Source organism: Pseudophryne corroboree, chromosome 6 (assembly GCF_028390025.1).
Source record: "Pseudophryne corroboree isolate aPseCor3 chromosome 6, aPseCor3.hap2, whole genome shotgun sequence".
Taxonomy (NCBI): Eukaryota; Metazoa; Chordata; class Amphibia; order Anura; family Myobatrachidae; genus Pseudophryne; species Pseudophryne corroboree.
The window spans coordinates 365,407,039-365,429,736 of record NC_086449.1 but is presented as its reverse complement, the minus strand read 5'-3'; the positions used below and the strand labels follow the sequence as shown (position 1 = coordinate 365,429,736).

General features: G+C 46.6%; 1 protein-coding gene across 1 annotated transcript in view; it reads right to left on the bottom strand.

Annotated features, from left to right (window-relative positions):
- Positions 1-22,698, bottom strand: part of SND1 (staphylococcal nuclease and tudor domain containing 1) — a 1,401,087-nt gene that overhangs the window by 768,218 nt on the left and 610,171 nt on the right. Inside the window, exon 14 of the mRNA XM_063926687.1 lies at positions 16,032-16,104. Coding sequence (XP_063782757.1) covers positions 16,032-16,104 — 73 coding nt within the window. The remainder of the gene's footprint in view (positions 1-16,031; positions 16,105-22,698) is intronic.

Genomic DNA, 22,698 nt, shown 5'->3' with positions numbered 1-22,698 from the left:
TATAATGTATCAGGGGCATTGCAGTGTGTAGCATAATGTATAACGGGCATTGCGATTCCTGTCATAATGTGTCACAGGCATTACGATGTGTGGCATAATGTGTCTGGGGCATTACAGTGTGTGCATATTGTGTCATGTGCATTATTGTGTGTGGAATAATATCTAAGGGCCATTGCAGTATGTGGAATAATGTATACTGGGCATTACTATAAGGAGGAAAAATGACAAATAATGTAAGGGGCATGAATCAGGATTATTTTTCTTTCCTGTGGTGGCCAACGTCTGGGCGTGCAGGTTACAAAACTGGGGTATAAGGTAGTAATTTCCTGCAATGCCACGCCCTCCACGCAAGCCACGCCCATTTCGACAAAGCCACACACCCTTTTTGCCGGCGCACGCATTTTTCTACCTTTGCTAGTGCCAATTACGGGGGGGGGGGGCTCTGAAGGATTTTTTGGCTTGGGGGAGAAAAATTTCTAGTTACGCCACTGATCTGGGGGTTGAGCTTTTAGTCATGCGGCTCCGACTCTATGGAACTCACTTCCCCGCACAGTGCGAGAGGCCCCAACCATAGAATCCTTCAAAAGTAGACTCAAGACTTTTCTGTTTACTCAAGCATTTCCATAATGCCCTCTTCATGCTTCTGTATTTTATGAAAATGTACTTCATTATTTTCTGTACTATATTATGCTATGTATCTGTTAAGCGCCTTGAGTCCTATTGGAGAAAGAGCGCTATATAAATAAAATTATTATTATTATTATTATTATTATTATTATAGGTGCCTAGTATCGCGTAGGATCCCCTCTAGCCAATGGAAGGGATGTAGCTCAAAATGGCGTAAATTCCAGAAGTGAGCGGAAGACCTCTGGAGAGATGTTAACCCATGCTGTCTGGATAGCTTCCCACAGCTCTCCGATATATGTACTGTAGGTGCAGGATCTTGAAGGTGAATGGACCTCTCTACCATGTCCCATAAATGCTCGTTTGGATTCATGTCAGGCAAATGTGGTCACACTATGCGTCTGAACTCTACAGAATGCTCCTTGATCCAATTCTGGACAACTTGAGACAGATGACACTGCTTTATACTGCTGTAATATAGTAATCATTTTGGGGTCACATACAAGGGGCTGCAAATGGTCATCAACAAAAGCAAAGTAGCGGTTACCAGGTTAATGATGTGTTTAGGCAGACCCAACCCATGCCACATGCCCACCACCACACACCATTATGGAACCACCAACAGCCTGCATTGTGCCTTGTTCATAAGTTAGATCCATGGCCTCATGGGGTCTGCGCCACAGCGAACCCTACCAATAGCCTGAAACAACTATAACAGTGACTCATCGGACCACGCCACATGTGCCAGTCCTCGAGGGTCCAATTGGCAATGTCCCAAGCTCAGGTGAGGCATTGTTCTCCTCCCATATTCACTGGAAGCTAAAGAACACAGCACAGACCTGCTGGATATGCGTCTGGTACCTACTGCATTGAATGTGGAAATTATTTGGGCCAGTGTAGTTTGTCTGTTAACAGACAATTCTGGCCAGATGCTGCTGATCATGATCATTAACCAGTCGTGCTCGGCCACTGCGCTGTCCACGGCCGGTGGTCATGCCTTCCATTAATTATTCCCGGTACACACTACTACTACACAGCAGATCTAAGAATGTTAAACTTACCATTCATCATGCACCGACTATCATGTCCCATTCGAACTCCGGCACCTTGTCTTGAGTAGCCTAGCTAGTGTTCAAACTGACTAATGATATATCAGATTACAACTGATGCAAGTCTGGCCATTTCAAATATGTCATAGTATGGTGGCGCCATCTACCATTACATATTGATACTGCTATCCCCTGATGTATGTGGAACACAGAACATCACCGTGTCATCAGTGCAGAGTTTAATGGAAGAAATGCCATTAGCTCTTTACTATGTAATTCACATTTGTCATCACTATTCCCTTTCCTTTACAATGGCATCTGTCTTATGTGGTAAACGATTTCCAAGTTAAAAATAATCAGGGAATGTTTAAGAACCCAGACTCCTCCCTCCAATACGATCCTTTGACAAGTCTTCAGAGCATTTAATAAGCACAGCTGGTTTCTAAAGTACAAATATATGCAAATTTACTTTTCTAAAATCACAAACAAATTTGAAGTGTCTGTGATACCAATTTCTAACCACCCATGAATGCAAATGATAGCAAATAGCTAACAAAGGGAACATAGGGAATCCATGCAGATTTTGGTGGTGCAAAAGTTTATTAAAATTGGCAGTGTAAATTATAACACCTATGCATCATTTAATTAAGCACTTCATTTTGAATTGTTTGCAATGTGTGTTTTACACATTGGAAGTAAGGAACGTTAGAATCAGCGCCGAGAGGATTAATTTAAGGCATGGGAACTAGCAGCATTTTCTGGCTGACCATGACAAGTGGTCTAACTAAGCAATTTTAACTTTTCTTTCAGTAAACCTGAGGTCATATTCATAAGATTTATATACTCAAGTCAAGTACTATTATATCAAGTGCTATCTCAAACCAATTGCAGTCCATATTTACAATACTATTAGATGCATGATACGAGACTTGTAATCAGGGTGTGTTGGTTTAAATCAACTTGATTTAAATCACGATTAAAAAAAACCAACGAGTTTGTAAGAACTTACCCTTGTTAAAACTCTTTCTGCGAGGTACACTGGGCTCCACAAGTCTGGACAATGGGGTGTAGAGTAGGATCTTGATCCGAGGCACCAACAGGCTCAAAGCTTTGACTGTTCCCAGAATGCACAGCGCCGCCTCCTCTATATCCCCGCCTCCCAGCACAGGAGCTCAGTTTAGTTAACCAGCCCAATGCAGTAGCAGGAAAAGAGACGACAACAGTTAGTAGCCACATACACCACACTCTCACGACGAGAAGTGTCAGCGGCTAATGCCATATCAACCCAAAGAAGCTAAGTGCGTCAGGGTGGGCGCCTTGTGGAGCCCAGTGTACCTCGCAGAAACAGTTTTAACAAGGGTAAGTTCTTACCATAAAACTCGTTTTCTGCTGCGGGGTACACTGGGCTCCACAAGTCTGGACAATGGGGATGTCCTAAAGCAGTTCCTTATGGGAAGGGACGCACTGTAGCGGGCACAAGAACCCGGCGTCCAAAGGAAGCATCCTGGGAAGCGACAGTATCGAAGGCATAGAACCTTATGAACGTGTTCCCGGAGGACCACGTAGCCGCCTTGCACAATTGGTCAAGGGTCGCACCACGTTGGGCCGCCCAAGAAGGTCCAACAGACCAAGTAGAATGGGCCGTAATGTGAACAGGAGCTGACAGACCAGCTTTCACATAAGCATGCGCAATCACCATTCTAATCCACCTGGCCAGGGTCTGCTTGTGAGCAGGCCAGCCACGTTTGTGAAATCCAAACAAAACAAAGAGAATCAGACTTTCGAATAGAAGCAGTTCTCTTCACATAGATACGGAGAGCCCGTACCACATCCAAAGACCGCTCTTTGGGAGACAGATCAGGAGAGACAAAAGCTGGAACCACAATCTCCTGATTAAGGTGGAACGAAGAAACCACCTTAGGTAAATATCCGGGACGAGTCCTAAGAACTGCCCGGTCATGGTGAAATATCAGATATGTGGAACTACAAGACAAGGCACCCAAATCAGACACTATTCTAGCAGAGGCAATAGCCAGCAAGAACACCACCTTAAGGGAAAGCCACTTAAGGTCAGCTTGAACCAAGAGGTTCAAATGGAGGCTCCTGCAACGCCTCCAAAACCACCGACAAATCCCAAGGAGCGACAGGCGGGACATAGGGAAGTTGGATACGCAACAAACCCTGAGTGAAAGTATGATCATCAGGTAAAGTCACAATTTTTCTCTGAAACCACACCGACAAGGCAGAAATATGAACCTTGAGGGAGGCCAGACGCAGGCCTAAATCTAGGCCCTGCTGTAGAAAAGCCAAAAGTTTGGCTGTACTAAACTTGGAAGCGTCATAATGGTTAGATGCGCACCAAACAAAGTAGGAATGCCAGACCCGATGGCAAATCCGAGCAGAGGCCGGTTTCCGGGCCTGCAACATAGTTTTAATGACCTCTTCAGAAAAACCCTTAGCTCTTAAGACGGAAGCTTCAAGAGCCACGCCGTCAAAGACAGCCGGGCTAGGTCCTGGTAGACACAGGGGCCCTGAACGAGGAGGTCTGGGCGTTGTGGAAGTAGAAGTGGACGCTCTGACGATAGGCCTTGCAGGTCTGAGAACCAGTGCCGTCTGGGCCACGCCGGAGCTATGAGAAGCAGATTTCCTTTTTCTTGCTTGAACTTCAGAATAACCCTGGGCAGGAGTGACACCGGAGGGAACACTTACGGCAGCCAAAACCTCCACGGCACTGCCAGCGCATCCACGAATGCTGCTTGAGGATCCCTTGTCCTTGCTCCGAAGACCGGAACCTTGTGATTGTGTCGAGACGCCATCAGATCCACATCTGGAAGACCCCACCTTTCCACGAGGAGTTGAAACACTTCTGGATGGAGGCCCCACTCGCCAGCATGCACGTCCTGACGACTGAGAAAGTCCGCTTCCCAATTCAGGACTCCCGGAATGAATATTGCCGATATTGCCGTTAGATGGCGTTCTGCCCAACGTAGAATCCGTGAGGCTTCCTTCATTGCCAAACGGCTTTTAGTGCCGCCTTGATGATTTATGTAAGCCACTGTGGTGGCGTTGTCCGACTGTACTTGAACAGGACGGTTCTGAATCAAATGCTGGGCTAGGTTCAACGCATTGAAGACTGCCCGCAATTCCAGAATGTTGATCGAGAGGAGAGATTCCTCCTTGGTCCACCGACCCTGCAAGGAGTGCTGCACCAGCACCGCGCCCTAACCTCTTAGACTGGCATCTGTCGTCAACAGGACCCAGTTGGATATCCAGAAGGGACGGCCTCTGCACAATTGTCGGTCCAGGAGCCACCAGAGCAGCGACAGACGGACCTCCGGAGTCAAAGAGATCATGAGAGACCTGATCCGGTGAGGCAGTCCATCCCACTTGGCTAGAATCAGCTTCTGGAGGGGGCGAGAATGGAATTGAGCATACTCCACCATGTCGAATGCTGACACCATGAGGCCCAGCACCTGCATTGCAGAATGTATCGACACTTGCGGACGAGAAAGAAAGCAACGAATCCTGTCCTGAATCTTCAGGACTTTCTCCTGAGACAGGAACATCCTCTGGTTGTGAGTGTCCAACAGCGCTCCCAGATGCACCATGCTCTGAGCAGGGACCAGGGAGGATTTCTTCCAGTTGATGAGCCACCCGTGGGTTGTAGAAACCGGACCGTCAAATCCAGATGACGCAGGAGAAGATCTGGGGAATTTGCCAGGATTAACAAGTCGTCCAGATACGGCAGTATCCTGACCCCTTGACGGCGGAGTACCACCGTCATAAACGCCATAACTTTGGAGAAGACTCGCGGAGCCATTGTTAAACCAAAAGGTAACGCCCAAAACTGGTAATGGAGGTTGCCAATAGCGAACCTCAGGTATTGTTGATGTGACACTGCTATAGGAATATGCAGGTAAGCATCCTGTATGTCCAGGGAGACCATGTAGTCCCCAGGTTCCAAGGCCAGAACTATAGAGCAAAGGGTTTCCATACAGAACTTGGAAACCTTCACAAATTTGTTCAGTGCCTTGAGGTTGAGAATGGGCCGGGAGGACCCATTCGGTTTCGGGACTAGAAACAGCGGACAATAGTACCCCCGGCCCCTCTGAGCAAGAGGCACCTGTACTACGACTCCTGTATCCAGGAGGGTCTGTACCACCGAATGCAGAGTGTTTGCCTTTGTCTGGTCCGACGGGACGTCTGTCTGGCAAAATCAATGAGGGGGTCGGTTTTTGAAGGCTAAGGCATAACCTCGAGTGACGACTTCCCGTGCCCAGGCATCTGAAGTGGTCTTCAACCATTCCTGGGTATACCCTAGAAGCTGGCCCCCCACCCTGGGATCCCCCAAGGGGAGGCCCGCCCCGTCATGCGGCAGGCTTATCGGTCTTGGCTTCTGGCTGACGGGCAGCCCAGGCTCTTTTGGGCTTCGGCTTACCAGGTTTGGAAGTGCGAGCCTGCTTATGGTACGCCTGACCTTTTGCTTTACCTGAAGGACGAAAGGGGCGAAAGGACGTGCCTTTGGCCGACACAGAAGGAGCTGTATTAGGCAGACAGGCAGTAGCCAAGTCAGCCACTATCTTATTTAAGTCCTCCCCAAACAGAATATCCCCCTTGAAAGGGAGTACCTCCAGGGTTTTTCTAGAGTCCAGATCCACAGAAAATGATCTCAGCCACAATATCCTGCAAGCCAGGACTGACGTAGTAGAGGCCTTGGCTGCTAGGATACCGGCATCAGAAGCCGCCTCTTTAATATAGCGAGAAGCTGTGACAATATATGACAAGCATTGTCTAGCATGGTCAGAGGAGATTTCAGCCTCTAACTCCAAGGCCCATGCTTCAATAGCCTCTGCCACCCATGTAGCTGCAATAGTGGGCCTTTGTGCAGCACCCGTGAGGGTGTAAATCACTTTTAGACAACCCTCGACACGTTTATCCGTAGGCTCTTTTAGAGATGTGACGGTAGTGACAGGTAGAGCTGAGGAAACCACCATCCTAGCCACATGCGAGTCTACTGGAGGAGGCGTTTCCCAATTCTTAGACAGCTCTGGCGCGAGGGGATAGCGAGCCAGCATCTTCTTTTGAGGCACAAACTTCGTACCCGGGCTTTGCCAGGGTTACTGACGTATATACACTAGGTGGTCAGAGTGAGGTAAAACTTGTTTAATCACCTTCTGACGCTTGAACCTATCTGGTTTCTTAGGAGGAACGGATAGCTCGGGATCATCCGTAATCTGAAAAATTAATTTAATAGCCTCCAAAAGATCAGGAACATCCATGTGAACTACCCTCCCCATCAGCCGTATCTGAGTCAGAACCTGTGGGGTCAGTGTATGTGCTGTCTTCATCAGACGAGGTGTCAGTGACAGCAGTGGATTGTGAGGAGACGAGCGCTCGCTTAGAGGACCTCTTGGGCTTGGGCGAGCGAGAGTCAGACTTTTTAGTAGTCAGGGACTGGTTCAACTTCTTTAATTGAGCAGATAAATCGTTCGCCCACGGCGGGTTAGCTGCAGGGACCACATACGGTTGTACCGGCATTGGGGGTCCCATAGAGGGTGTTAGTGTATGAACTAGCGTATGCAGAAGCGTGGAAAAAGCGGCCCACGGAGGGTCAGTATGTGCCTCCGTTGCCTCAGTCCCACTGGGGGGCAAGGAGCCCCCAGAACCAGAGCCCACAGCTGCTATATTCTCCCCATATGTGCCTGTGGCTTCAGCAACACCAGCAGTGTGTTCCGCCCCAGAACCGTTACCCTCAGAAGCAGACATGATATAACTTGCAGTATGAAGTAACACAGTACAATTATTAGCAGCACTATATCCCTAAACCCAAACCCCTGCGCAGTGTAGTCAGCAGCAGCAGAGATAAAGGAGAGATATGGTGACTAAATCACAGAGAAAAATACGTAATACAGTATATCTTTGTGAAAATCCTATATTAAATAACACCTGACGCACCAAGCCCCCTCAGGTTATAGAATATAGGGATAGCAAGTTGAGTGAAAGACACGAGATGGACACCACTCAGCTATCAATGCACACACAAATAGTCACAGTTTGTACAATGCAGAGGTTATTACTAACAATAATACTGCACTGGACTAGCTTACACAGCTATATAGTCAATAGATATAACACTACACAGTAAGAAACTGGATGTATATCACAGGGTAATTGTACTATAAACCCCTGACTAAATGCACTCTTTCTTAACTAACACTGACTAAAAAGGCAGGTAGAATACTAAAGTGTCATGTAAAGTCACACCACTGACAACCAGGCGGCTTTACATAGGAGGATTTGCCCAAGCAGTCCAAGGAACAGTGAGCTGAGGAGTAATGGCGCCGCAGACACTGACAGGGAGTGAGGAAAGACAGAGATGCAGCTCCAGGGCGGGAACACTTGCTGGAAATGGCGCCCTGGGGCTGAGGGAGGGGCTTCAGGTCTAAGCCTTATCCCCCTTGCTGGCAAAACCACCGGGTACTGTGGGCGATATTAAAATCGGTTTTAAGAGAAAACCTGACCTGCGCCCATGCCTTGGTGATCTAGTGGGATCGCCTGTATCCACAGTGTCCACCGCCAGCGCGCGCGGCCCGCCTCCCACTGACCGCGCCGGATCGCGATAAAGAGCGGGACCCACTTAACACCTCCCGAAGCGCGGCCACGCGATCCTGGAGAGCCCCAGCCGTGTGTGCCTAACGTGAAGTAAATCGGAGAGCCTCCGCTGTAGGTACCCGGCAACCAGGGCTCGGGAGTGTACAGCGCCGCTGGGGAGAGCTGGAGCTGCAGCAGAGAATGTCAGAAGACATTTACCCCTGCTGCAGCCCTTGAAGTCTTCACTTTTTACCTCATAAAAAGCTTTTCTTAGGGCTGCCTGGAGCAGCCCCTCTGTTCAGTGCCTGCTTACTGCAGCACCAACTGACAAACTGAGCTCCTGTGCTGGGAGGCGGGGTTATAGAGGAGGCAAACTAAAATATTAAAACCAAGGTTTCAATAGGAAGCGCTGTCCAGTCACAAATCAATTAAATTAAATAAATCACTTTAATTCCACAAACAACATATATGGCCATATACTGACATAAAATATCAATTCATAAAACTTTAACACAGTAATCACAAATGGATCGTTAAAATTGCAAATCAATTGTTAGTCGATTAGTATTGCTCAAAAATCTAGGGCATGCAGTCTTGTTCACTTATGTGGTTAGTCATCCACTCAGGTTATATTTAAATAGCCAAATGGCAGTCCCTTAATTGCTGGGTCCAGAGAATGCAGGTGTTCCTTAAGAACAATATTAAATGTCCTCCTACCACCCGTAGTAGCAATTAACGGGGGCTTTTCAAAACGGGGACTATTATTCCTTATTGCTTTATCTTAGCACTGTTCACTCCTTGCCGAGTGTTAGAAAGTTCTCCTCCCTCCCGTATCTCTCTTACCGGGGGTGTCTTGCTGAGTGGAGACTGTTGTTTTCGTAAGGACAATTTGGACCCAGGGGGTTTTTCAACCAGGGAGTGCTCGACCTGCTTTCTCCCTTTCTCCTCTGTGGTGTCCGTGTATCTGCTGGTCCCAGCTCTATCACAGCGGTATGTGAGCACTCGTACTCCCGGACTGCTATGCCCGATCACGTGACGCGTTTCTCCGCCTCTCTGTTTCCGGGTACTCGGCGGCTTCCTCCACCGCCTCCTTATAGAGGAGGCGGTGCTGTGCATTCTGGTAACAGTCAAAGCTTTGAGCCTGTTGGTGCCTCGGATCAAGATCCTACTCTACACCCCATTGTCCAGACTTGTGCAGCCCAGTGTACCCCGCAGCAGAAAAAAATGATTTAAATCAAAGTGTTCCCCCCCCCAATTCTATACCTGTGTTGAAAGAATTAGAGTATCGTTTGAGGGAATTTAAACCGGGTACACACCGTAAGACTTTTTGCACTATATTGCACACTATCTGGCTAGTTTGCAATAGCACACTATATCTTACCGTGTGTATGCAATATAATGCAGTGCTCGCTCCCGCGGGTCGGATCCGATATTCTATATTGATGAACATGCAGCTCAATTATGATTGGTAGTTACTGGTCACTATTTCTGGCACTGTCCTACATTGTAAATACTCACTGTTGGTACTATGAACCATGACTATGCAGAGTAGAGGTGCCTACAGTATATGAAAGATTATCCATATAAAGAGCCAAACATTACACCTTACCAAGGCCGAATTAAGGTCTGTGGGGGCCCATGGGCAACAAACTTGTGGGGGCCCCTATTAATAAAATGATCAAAGTGATATACTATATATACACAGTATATCTAAATATAGATATATATCTATGTGTATATAGATATCTAATAATCACTATATATATATATATATATATATATATATATATATATAATACACACATATACAACACACACACATATATATATATATATATATATATACACACACACACACACAAATACATCCATATTTAGACATATTTCTGTGTTTGAATCATTGGTGACAGTGTGGGATACCTGCCTGTCAGATGAGCTGCTTGTCTGTTCAGCAGCGCGCAATGGATTTCTAGCGCCGACGTGGTGGGGTCCAGAGCCGCTGTGACCAGCTCTTCCTATGTCGCAGCGGCTCTGGACAGTCAGTGCCTCGCGGGACAATGACGTGAAATCCCGTGAGGCACTGACTGTCCAGAGCCGCTGTCGCTGCAACACAGGCAGGAAAGAGCTGGTCGCAGCGGCTATGGACCCCACCACGTCGGCGCTGGAAATCTCTTGTACAGATCCTCAGTGGCGGCTGGTGTTAGAGGACAGCTGAGCCGCCGCAGAGGAAGAATTATTCTATGTTAATTGAAGCAGTGCAGCCGTGAGTCTGGGGTACAGACTGTGGGGGCCCCTGGATGACCGCCCCTTTCGCCCCTCCTATAATCCATCCATGCCCCTTATTTTATTGTACATATATGTTCCTATATGAGATTATGAAATAAACAAAGATCCAAGACAGAACAGGGAAGCAGTGAACATAATATATAACTTCACTCTAATAAAAGAGCCTGTGTACCATGTCAAAGCACTATAGGAAAAAAAAAAAAAATCATTCACCGGATGACACAAGATGGGGTGGCAGTAAAATGTATGCATATCTGAAAATCCGTGTCTTTCTTGGTATGCATGCAATTATAAATATCAGTGTTACTTTTGTATTATTGCTTTCAGTTTGCTTTGTATGCGAGATTTGGATTGAGAAGGTAAATAAGACCTCTCATCCTTGGCACAGATATGATCTAGATCAGCTGCGGGGTTTTGCTATCTAATTGCAGGACTGAAAATGGGTTGCAAGTCTTATTTTTCTTAAAATCGGGTCATCTACAGCAGCGGTATGTGTGTTCACGAGTGAGTGTTATGGGATTAAATGAAACATGCAAGAATAGAAAACATTGCGAGAATGTTAAAAAATTTTTAACATATTGAAAGCAATTTTGAGTGCTGGATAGAAAAGGGCACGTAGGTTAACCAGGCAGGTCACGTACATACCTTATGAGAACTGCTAATTTTGGGGTCTATTCATGAAACGGTGAAAAGTGTGGAGAAGTGAGCCAGTGGAGAAGTTGCCCAACATTGAAGTAACATTTATAATTTGTATACTATACAGTAGTACGGAGCAGCTGATTGGCAACTTCTAAACTTTTTCCACTGCTTCATTAATAGACCCCTTCATCCCCACAGCAGTATCTCCAATGTAAACAGGGAAGTAATACTCAAGTCTCATGGTTCTAATAAATGTTGCCACTAAATAAATACCAAAGTAATCTAAAGTGCAGTAGAGTACAGAGTGTAATAGAGTGCTCAAATAGCACCTGCAAGTATTATGTAACAAATGAACAGGGCAGCCTGATCATAGATTTACATACAAGATTATGGTTTGTTAAGATAAAGATAGATGTTACAGAAATTGGATATCATTTGATTTGTACCTTTGCTTTGTATAGTCAATCGATTGGATAATTCAACTGCTCGAGATAACACAAAAGCAATTATGGGACTGACCCAGGAGTTATAAGATTTAACATGGGCACTTGCTCTATTGCCAAATAACAAAACAAAAAAAAACAAAAAATTCTGGCTTGCTGAAAGCAGAAGTTTTTGCAGTAATTTTACATACTTTTATGGCATCACGCAACTTATTTCAACTTACATTGCGCACACACACTGCAGAAACCCTAGAAAAATAAATACTGCTGCCGTTTAACAAGCACTCATGGAACAAGTATTATATTCTATGCAAAACAGAAAGAAGAATTTACATCTCCAGGCTTAATACATCTACCCCAGTGATACAAGAAGAGAGAAGTGATAAAGCAGTGATAAGTGGAAGGTGATAATAAACCACCCAATTATTACGGGTTTGAAAAATTACAGTTAGGAGCTGACTGGCTGGTGCATTTATCACCTTCCACTTAGCACTGCTTTATCACTTCTCTGGGCTTACTACATCTGCCCCTGTGACCAGAGGTTAAAGCGAGCCGAAACTGCATTTCGTCAGTTCCATTTGGATACTGAACCAGTGCCGGGCGCCCCCTGAGATTGTGTCACCAGCTGGGGTCCCCCCTCCTTCCCCTCAGCGGCAGCCGGAGGCAGGGGCTCTCACCTGAGCTCCGGTTTGCGGCTGTAGCAGTGTGCGGCGCTATGGGAGAGACATCATGACGTCTCTCCCATAGTTCCGAGGAGCAGGTAGCCAGTCGGAGGTCAGCGGTTCGATAGCAGGAGCGAAGCTGGCGAGTATTGTGTTGTTTTTTATTTGTGTGTGTGCGTGGCGCTACCAGGGTTCAATGTAAAATCACAGCAATCAAAGCAAGATGAAGTTAGAACAAGCACTCACTTTTAAGTAGGCAATATAGATTTAGTTCCTCTAATCCAGCTCTGCTGTTCCTCACTAAGCTGCGCACTCATTCTGCCACTGCTGTTGCTCATGCAGCCCAGCACAGCTAATCACATTGCTGCATGTAATTTTGAAGGGCCTGTTGACGGTGGTGCAGCCCCGAGTCTAACTATTATACAGTATGACAGACATGATCTGAGAGTCCAATCATGTAACGGCTGCAGTTGTCTTAGAACTCTGCATCCTGCCGCCACTCTGAACACACCTCCCTCTCCTCCTCCTCCATTGATATATAAACAATTAGAAAAAGGAGGAGGAAACATGGGCATAGTACAGTGGAAAAGACAAGATTTTAATATACAGTATCTCTCGCTCTCTAACTAGATAGATAAACACCTCCCCACTCACTAAGTAGAAGCTCAGCTGCAGGCAGGACAAGGCACCATTCTATTAGTCTGCCCTCTTATATCAAAATTCCGCGATTCGTGGGTCTTCCGTGAGGGTGCAGGGCCATTAAGACCCAATTTCTTTAGATTCACATCTCATTTACATGGGAATCACAGCATTTTGCTGTGAGGGAACAGAGCCTAATAGAATGGTGGTCAGTACAAAAATAAAATAAAATGTCTATCATGGGGGGTTCTGGGTATACAGAACCCCCCCCCCCCCCCCCCCCCTTGCATGCACCACTACAAGGAGTCAGCACAATAAAAAGCTGATTAAGCACTGGCTAGGAGGAGCTCATATTGTAGGACACCAGGCTCTCAGCTGTGTGGCCGGGGCGTATCACGCTGGGCTGCTTGCAAGCCGCTCCATTGCCTAGCAACCAGCTAAACACACACTGAAAGCCTGCAGCCACTGAATGGCAGATGGCACCCTGCCCAGCCCACCACTAGTCATCATCCCACTATATATCATTTGGGCAACCATGCTACAATAAAGCAAAGGCCATGGTGACCTGTGGCTCTCCAGATGTTGTGAACCTACACATCCCAGCATGCCCCTTCCAGTAATTCCTAATAACAGACCTGTGGCAGGGCATTCTGGTACTTCTACTTTCACAACTGCTGTAGAGCCACAGTTTGGCCAGGCCTGAAAAAACACAATCTGCCCAATGTTGCTTCATATTTTTCAGCAAGTTCGGTAAGTAGTGAAATACAGTAGGCAATTAGCAATGCCATTAGCAAATAAGTGACACTGCAAGCCAGTAATGAACATGGGTCCAGCAATCACCCTTCACCCACATCATGAGACCAGAGCAGGGGCCTTTCTAAACAGGCACTGGTTAAGGGAAACTTCAGCCCATTGTGGATTTAGTAAGTTTCCAACCAGTCTGGTGCATGCTCAGAAGAGGCCCCACACTTTGCTCATCTAAAAAAAAAAAAAAAAAAAAGGAGGAGGGGTGGGAAGATCACCAGATGCTCCCCGAAATGTATCCATTGAGACAGTTCATGCATTGCAATTGACTGAGGAAACATTACAAATACACAGCTACCATTTAGCTATTACAAAAATGTATATTAACATTTCATAAGCACTAACTGTCCCTGTTTTAGTGAGAACAATCTCAGACTGTCTAATAAATCTGTGGAATTACTGGATCTTTTTCATAAACTTCAGTGGGCTTTCTAGATGTGAAGAATCACAGCTGAAACCCTATTGAAGGATTACGCACGTAATCCTGCCGGGCGGGATGCTGGCTGTCAGTATCCAACAGTGGCATCCCGCCCGGCAGAATGCCAGCAGCGGGGCACGCTGCGGACTCTGAATTTCCACTCTATGGGTGTTGTAAACACAGAAGTGGAAATAGGCCCTGTGCGCCGGTATGCCAGCTGGCGGAATTCCGGCATTGGTATCCTGACCGCCAGGATCCCGACAGCCGGCAAATTGAACAGATCACCTACTGAATTGTACTACTGAAACTCCTATACTTATGGGTGTACTCTTTGTATAAAATTGTACTGTGCCCCAGTGCTTGTGTTTTCCTTATTATGCTGTATACAAGTGCAAACCACCCATCGGGTTGTAAAATCTGTACTGAGTGTGGTCCCGTAGAAACCCCCAAGCAAGGGCGTAGCTACCATAGGTGCAGGGTGTGCAGCTGCTATGGGGCCACCTTTGCTGCCAAAGTTACATGTATTATATACATTTTCCACCACTCAGTGGTACATAAGGGTCCTTACAATCTTTTACTTTGGGACCTACCATTTATTTCGTTATGTCCCCTGGACCTGCTCATTGTAATGTGGTAGAAAATTAACAGGAGGGCATAATAATGTTACATACTATGAACTGGGACACTTGCTATGTGGCAGAATATGAAGTGGAGGCTCTATAGTGTTGCTTAATGAACTTGGACACTGTAATGTCGCACAATATGAAGTGAAGGTACTATACTGTATTGTTTCATAATATGAACTGGGGACACTGTCAGTGTGAACTGAGGGTGTACTGGTAGCCCTGCAATGTGACAATGTGAACTAGGGCACTAATAGGGATCATAAAGGTCACTACTATGGGGCATAACAATTAACTAAGACACTACTATGGATCAAAAAATTAACTAGGGAGCTATTGTGTTACTTGAAATTAACACCTGCTGCGGAGAGGTGTCACTCGAGAAGTATTGGGACAGGGGCCAATTCAAAATGTTGCTATGGGGCCTACAAACTTCTGGGCCCCATAGGTTACTTACCGTGTGAACAGATTCTCAGCAATGACTCTGAGCTGGTCTAGTAGCGGAGGGTCATAGAACATACAGTAAGTAGCACTGTATCTAAACCTGCTTGATAGCAAATGCATGCATTTTTTGTACACTTAATAAAGAGTAAGTAAAGGTGATTTGAAGGAACCCTCATAGCCAATTTCTCTCAAACTAAACCTATGAGAAGTCAGTGATACTAGAAAATCTTAAGCATCTTAACCAGAACCAGTTGGCTCATGCAAACCAAACTAGAAGTGAAAAATAGTGTTTATCTGCAAATATAGCTCAGACATTATCAATTTATCAGGAACCATGACTTACAACATCAACTCGAATGTTGCGTTCAGGATTTTAGCGCAGCCTATAATTACTGTGATATGTTCGATTATAAATGCCTCTAAAAACAAGTTTCAACACTGTCAGCCCATTTTCTAGATTCCCAACTCTGACTGTGCAATTAACAGTGAGGGCAGCTGCACAACAGAGCCGTGTAGCACAGCAGGCTGATGGGAATAGAAGGCATGTTTCGGATAACAGCTATCACCACACAGGAATTGAAGAATGATTAGTAAATCGTATGCAAAGGCAAGCTGTGCCAGCATGACACCCTTTCATAGGAAGGCACTTGGGCACAAAAAAATAAACTGCTAGAGTACTAACTACCAGACTCAGGTATGTTGCACTAATTTGTACAGACCAGCAGACATTGTACAGTTTCCAGTGACCGCGTACTAGTTACATTAATTTGTAATTTTGTATTGTACAACACACAAGCCTCAAGTCTTACCCCAGAAATGTCTGCCACTCGGTGAATTGGAATCTCCTTCTTGCTGTGCAGGCCTTTGGCATTCTTGATGGCCCTATATAAAAGCAGGTATTAAATTAGTATGAGAGAACGTATAACATAGGGAGAACGTATAACATAGAAAGAAATATAAGCTGCTGGGATCATAGAAAAGCAGAAAATGGAGGGAAACCAAAAAAGAACAGGAGTAACAAGATTGATATCTGTTTACCATAACTAAACTTTACTACAAATGCTTTCATTCCCCACAGTAAAGAAAACACAACACATTTGTAAAATGACATTAGACAAGTGTTAAATAATGATGTCAAAATAGATAACCTTTTCTGTATCCTGCATGTGGCAGGAAACGCTTCATGATGCAGAATGACAGGTGACAGACATGACAGGAGAGAGGCACTTCCACTTACTGGAAACACATCCAAAGCTGTATAACCAGACCTGCATAGCTTATAAATGCAAGAGGAAAAAGATATTGCCCTTGCTATAGGTGCAATGTCCAAACAAAAAGCTAAATTAGGTTCAGCATTCATTGCACACATACATACATACATACATACATACACACAGTGTCAGACCACAGAAGCTTAGCACAGTGTCGGACCACAGAGGCTTAGCTAACCAATAAATACTTCATGGTCTGGGCCCCATGATAAATATATTTAGTAAATGCTGCTAGTGCATGCCTGGTTATGTATCAGATTAATAACAACGCACTGTAGAAAATATACCATAGCTCTGTGCAGTATAAGGTAACAAATGTATAGTGTAGAATTCTGTAACGTTATTCATACCTCCTAACTTTTGCCTCTATGAAGTGGTGATCCACGTGCACGGACAAAAAGTGGTCATGGCCTCGCAGTGCGACTCTGTACTTAGTATTTTGGTATCGTGCCCAGCACTCTCCGAGCAGCCCCTTGGCTCACCTCCTTGCACTGTTTAGATGCCATGCATGTAGGGCAGCGGTGATCAAGGGCTTCCCAACCTTCGTCCCTGTCCATGGGTAACTGCAGCCCGTATGTGGGACAGTGTCGGAATAGTAGGACTGTCCCGCTGGAATCTGTAAAGTTGGGAAGTATGCCTTATCCCTAGCAGAGGAGGTAGGCCCTTAGTCAGTGGGGCCCACCACGGGTTTCCCCTGTGTGCCAGTCCAATCCTGCATATACAAATAAATGAAATGGTGGCACTCTAGACAACTTTTATATGAAAAAGTTTTTTTTTGTTTTTTTTAAGTTGTCCAGAGTGCCACCATTCACTGCTCTACAGTAGATATGTTACCACTCTTGCTGAGGTAGTAAAGTCCCTCTGCAGTGAGTGCTGTCTCTGGCAGCAGATTTCTGCGGCTGTGGGAGGTAAAGTACAACACATTAAGTTTTCTTTTCGAGCCTGTCGACCATTAATTTTACTTAACATTGATATGCGCGCTCCCGTTTAATGTGCAAACCAGTAGAAAAGGGATGATGATTGTTGCTGGTTTTACAAGTGAAAAGTATAAAATTGAAAATGGGAAAAGATGCCTGTACCTAAAAAAAAAAAAAAAAGGACTTGCTGATATTAGACAACCATACAAAACTCTATTAGTGGCAATATTAAAGTATTTGGGGTTCTTAAATTGTATCAAATAGCTGTTTTTAAAAAAAAAATTTAAATGATAGAAACAATGCTTTTTTTCTGCAAAATAAATGATCTACTCTTAAATTTGGGGTGCATACAAATTTCTATTCGTATACCGTATTTTTCGGACCATAAGACGCGCTTGACCATAAGACACACCTAGTTTTTAGAGTAAGAAAACTGGGAAAAAAAGAGCCAGCATACACAGACAGACAAACAGACACACACACATACACACACATCAGAGCCAGCATACACATACACACAGACACACACACACACACACACACACACACACATATTGTAGACAGTACCAGTGGTTCCCCGCGTCCAGGCTCTCAGCTAACGCTTGCCCCGGGTGCACTCCTGAGGACCAAGGAGGTGTGGGGTAGATGCCGGGCTCTGCTGCTGGGCTCTGAGATGCGCCGCGCTCTGCTGATGACGGCGCAGCAGGAGCAGCAGCATCCAGGACCCGCCGGTTCCCCCATGTCCAGGCACTCAGCTAACGCTGCCTGCAGGGAAACTCCTGAGGAGGGAGGAGGTGTGGGGGAGCAGGGGGGAGTCACATGATGCCGGGCTCTGCTGCTGGGCTCTGAGATGCGCCGCGCTCTGCTGATGACGGCGCAGCAGCAGCAGCAGCATCCAGGACCCGCCGCTACCCGCGAACTCCATCTGCATCTGCTCTTATTCGCTCCATAAGACGCACATACTTTTTCCCCCACATTTTTGGGGAGAAAAAGTGCGTCTTATGGTCCGAAAAATACGGTATATGTGTCATTTTAAAATTACTCTAACAGAGCATTTTGTCCCTCCTGGAGAGGGTCTTGTCGGGATGTATGTGACAGCCACCTGCAATTGTAAAAACACAATCATGTCCAAATCATACAGCACCTTTTCACCAATAAAGTAATTTAAAACTTTTTAAGTGCCTAAAATAAGATTTTACTCACCGGTAAATCTATTTCTCGTAGTCCTTAGTGGATGCTGAGGACTCCGTAAGGACCATGGGGAATAGACGGGCTCCGCAGGAGACAGGGCACTCTAAGAAAGAATTAGGACTACTGGTGTGCTCTGGCTCCTCCCTCTATGTCCCTCCTCCAGACCTCAGTTAAGGAAACTGTGCCCGGAAGAGCTGACAGTACAAGGAAAGGATTTTGGAATCCAGGGTAAGACTCATACCAGCCACACCAATCACACCGTATAACTTGTGATAACCTTACCCAGCTAACAGTATGAACAACAACAGAGCAAACATAACATAACCCTTAGTTAAGCAAGTATTGCAGAAGAAGTCAACACTTGGGACGGGCGCCCAGCATCCACTACGGACAACGAGAAATAGATTTACCGGTGAGTAAAATCTTATTTTCTCTAACGTCCTAGTGGATGCTGGGGACTCCGTAAGGACCATGGGGATTATACCAAAGCTCCCAAACGGGCGGGAGTGCGGATGACTCTGCAGGACCGAATGAGCAAACACAAGGTCCTCCTCAGCCAGGGTATCAAACTTGTAGAATTTTGCAAACTAGCTGCTCGGCAAAGCTGTAATGCCAATACCCCTCGGGCAGCCGCCCAAGAAGAGCCCACCTTCCTTGTGGAATGGGCTTTTACAGATTTTGGATGCGGCAATCCAGCCGCAGAATGAGCCTGCTGAATCGTGTTACAGATCCAGCGAGCAATAGTTTGCTTTGAAACAGGAGCACCCAGCTTGTTGGATGCATACAGGATAAACAGCGAGTCAGTTTTCCTGACTCCAGCCGTTCTGGCTACATAAATCTTCAAAGCCCTGACTACATCTAGTAACTTGGAATCCTCCAAGTCACGAGTAGCCGCAGGCACCACAATAGGTTGGTTCAAATGAAAAGATGACACCACTTTCGGCAGAAATTGCGGACGAGTCCCTAATTCTGCCCTGTCCATATGGAAAACCAGATAGGGGCTTTTACATGACAAAGCCGCCAATTCTGACACACGCCTAGCCGAAGCTAAGGCCAATAGCATGACCACTTTCCACGTGAGATACTTCAACTCCATGGTCTTAAGTGGCTCCAACCAGTCAGATTTCAGGAAACTCAACACCACGTTAAGATCCCAAGGTGCCACAGGTGGCACAAAAGGGGGCTGAATATGCAGCACTCCCTTTACAAACGTCTGAACCTCAGGAAGAGAAGCCAGTTCCTTTTGAAAGAAAATGGATAGGGCCAAAATCTGGACCTTTATGGACCCTAATTTTAAGCCCCTAGTCACTCCCGACTGTAGGAAGTGAAGGAACCGGCCCAGCTGGAATTCCTCTGTAGGGGCCTTCCTGGCCTCACACCAAGCAACATATTTTCGCCATATACGGTGATAATGTTTTGCTGTCATGTCCTTCCTAGCCTTTATCAGCGTAGGAATAACTTCATCCGGAATGCCTTTTTCCGCTAGGATCCGGCGTTCAACCGCCATGCCGTCAAACGCAGCCGCGGTAAGTCTTGGAACAGACAGGGCCCCTGTTGCAACAGATCCTGTCTGAGAGGCAGAGGCTATGGGTCCTCTGTGAGCATTTCTTGCAGTTCCGGGTACCAACTCCTTCTTGGCCAATCCGGAACAATGAGTATTGTTCTCACTCCTCTTTTTCTTACGATTCTCAGCACCTTGGGTATGAGAGGTAGAGGAGGAAACACATAGACCGACTGGAACACCCACGGTGTTACTAGTGCGTCCACAGCTATCGCCTAAGGGTCTCTTGACCTGGCGCAATACCTTTGTAGCTTTTCGTTGAGGCGGGATGCCATCATGTCCACCTGTGGCAGTTCCAATCGATTTGTAATCTGTGTGAAGACTTCTTGATGAAGTCCCCACTCTCCCGGGTGGAGGTCGTGCCTGCTGAGGAAGTCTGCTTCCCAGTTGTCCACTCCCGGAATGAACACTGCCGACAGTGCTTGCACGTGATTCTCCGCCCAACGAAGAATTCTGGTGGCTTCTGCCATCGCCACCCTGCTTCTTGTGCCGCCCTGGCGGTTTACATGAGCCACTGCGGTGATGTTGTCTGACTGAATCAGCACCGGTTGGTTGCGAAGCAGAGGCTCCGCTTGACTCAGGGCGTTGTATATGGCCCTTAGTTCCAGGATATTGATGTGCAGACAAGCCTCCTGACTTGACCACAGCCCCTGGAAGTTTCTTCCCTGAGTGACTGCCCCCCACCCTCGGAGGCTTGCATCCGTGGTCACCAGGACCCAGTCCTGTATGCCGAACCTGCGGCCCTCGAGAAGGTGAGCACTCTGCAGCCACCACAGAAGAGACACCCTGGCCCTGGGAGATAGGGTGATCAGCCGATGCATCTGAAGATGTGATCCGGACCACTTGTCCAACAGATCCCACTGAAAATTCCTCGCATGGAACCTGCCGAAGGGAATGGCTTCGTATGACGCCACCATCTTTCCCAGGACTCGCGTGCATTGATGCACCGACACCTGTTTTGGTTTTAAGAGGTCTCTGACCAGAGTCACGAGCTCCTGGGCCTTCTCCTCCGGGAGAAACACCTTCTTCTGGTCCGTGTCCAGAATCATGCCCAGGAAGGGCAGTCTCGTCGTAGGAATCAGCTGCGACTTTGGAATATTCAGAATCCAGCCATGCTGTTGTAACACCTCCCGAGAGTGTGCTACGCTGATCAGCAACTGCTCTCTGGACCTCGCCTTTATGAGGAGATCGTCCAAGTATGGGATCATTGTGACTCCTTGCTTTCGCAGGAGCACCATCATTTCCGCCATTACCTTGGTAAATATTCTCGGAGCCGTGGACAGACCAAACGGCAACGTCTGGAATTGGTAATGACAGTCCTGTACCACAAAGCTGAGGTACTTCTGATGAGGCAGAAAATTGGGGACATGCAAGTAAGCATCCTTGATGTCCAGAGACACCATAAAATCCCCCTCTTCCAGGCTCGCAATAACCGCCCTGAGCGATTCCATCTTGAACTTGAACCTTTTCAGGTAAATGTTCAGGGATTTTAAATTCAATATGGGTCTGACCGAACCGTCCGGTTTCGGAACCACAAACATAGTGGAATAGTAACCCCTTCCCTGTTGAGGAAGGGGAACCTGTACCACCACCTGCTGGAGATATAATTTGTGAATTGCCGCTAACACTACTTCCCTTTCTATGGGGGAAGCTGGCAGGGACGATTTGAGGTAACGGTGAGGGGGCATCACTTCGAATTTCAGCTTGTATCCCTGAGACACAATCTGTATAGCCCAGGGATCCACCTGTGAGCGAACCCACTGGTGGCTGAAGTTTCGGAGACGCGCCCCCACCGCTCCTGGCTCCACCTGTGGAGCCCCAGCGTCATGCGGTGGATTTAGTGGAAGCCGGGGAGGACTTCTGTTCCTGGGAACTAGCTGTATTGTGCAGCTTCTTTCCTCTACCCCTGCCTCTGGCAAGAAAGGACGCACCTCTGACTTTCTTGCCTCTTTGTGATCGAAAGTACTGTATTTGGTAATACGGTGCTTTCTTAGGCTGTGAGGGAATATACGGCAAAAAATTTGACTTCCCAGCCGTAGCTGTGGAAACTAGGTCCGAGAGACCGTCCCCAAACAATTCCTCACCCTTGTAAGGTAGAGCCTCCATGTGCTTTTTTGAGTCTGCATCACCTGTCCATTGCCGAGTCCACAGGAACCTTCTGGCAGAAATTGACATTGCATTTATTCTAGAGCCCAGTAGGCAAATGTCTCTCTGGGCATCCCTCATATATAGGACAGCGTCTTTTATATGCCCCAGGGTCAGTAATATAGTATCCTTGTCCAAGGTATCAAGTTCCTCAGACAGAGTATCTGTCCATGCTGCTACAGCACTACACATCCAGGCCGACGCAATTGCCGGCCTCAGTAGGGTACCTGAATGTGTATAAACGGACTTCAGGATACCTTCCTGCTTCCTATCCACAGGATCCTTTAGGGAGGCCGTATCCTGTGACGGCAGGGCCACCTTCTTAGATAAGCGTGTCAAAGCTTTGTCTACCCTAGGGGAGGATTCCCAACGTAACCTGTCCGTTGGCGGG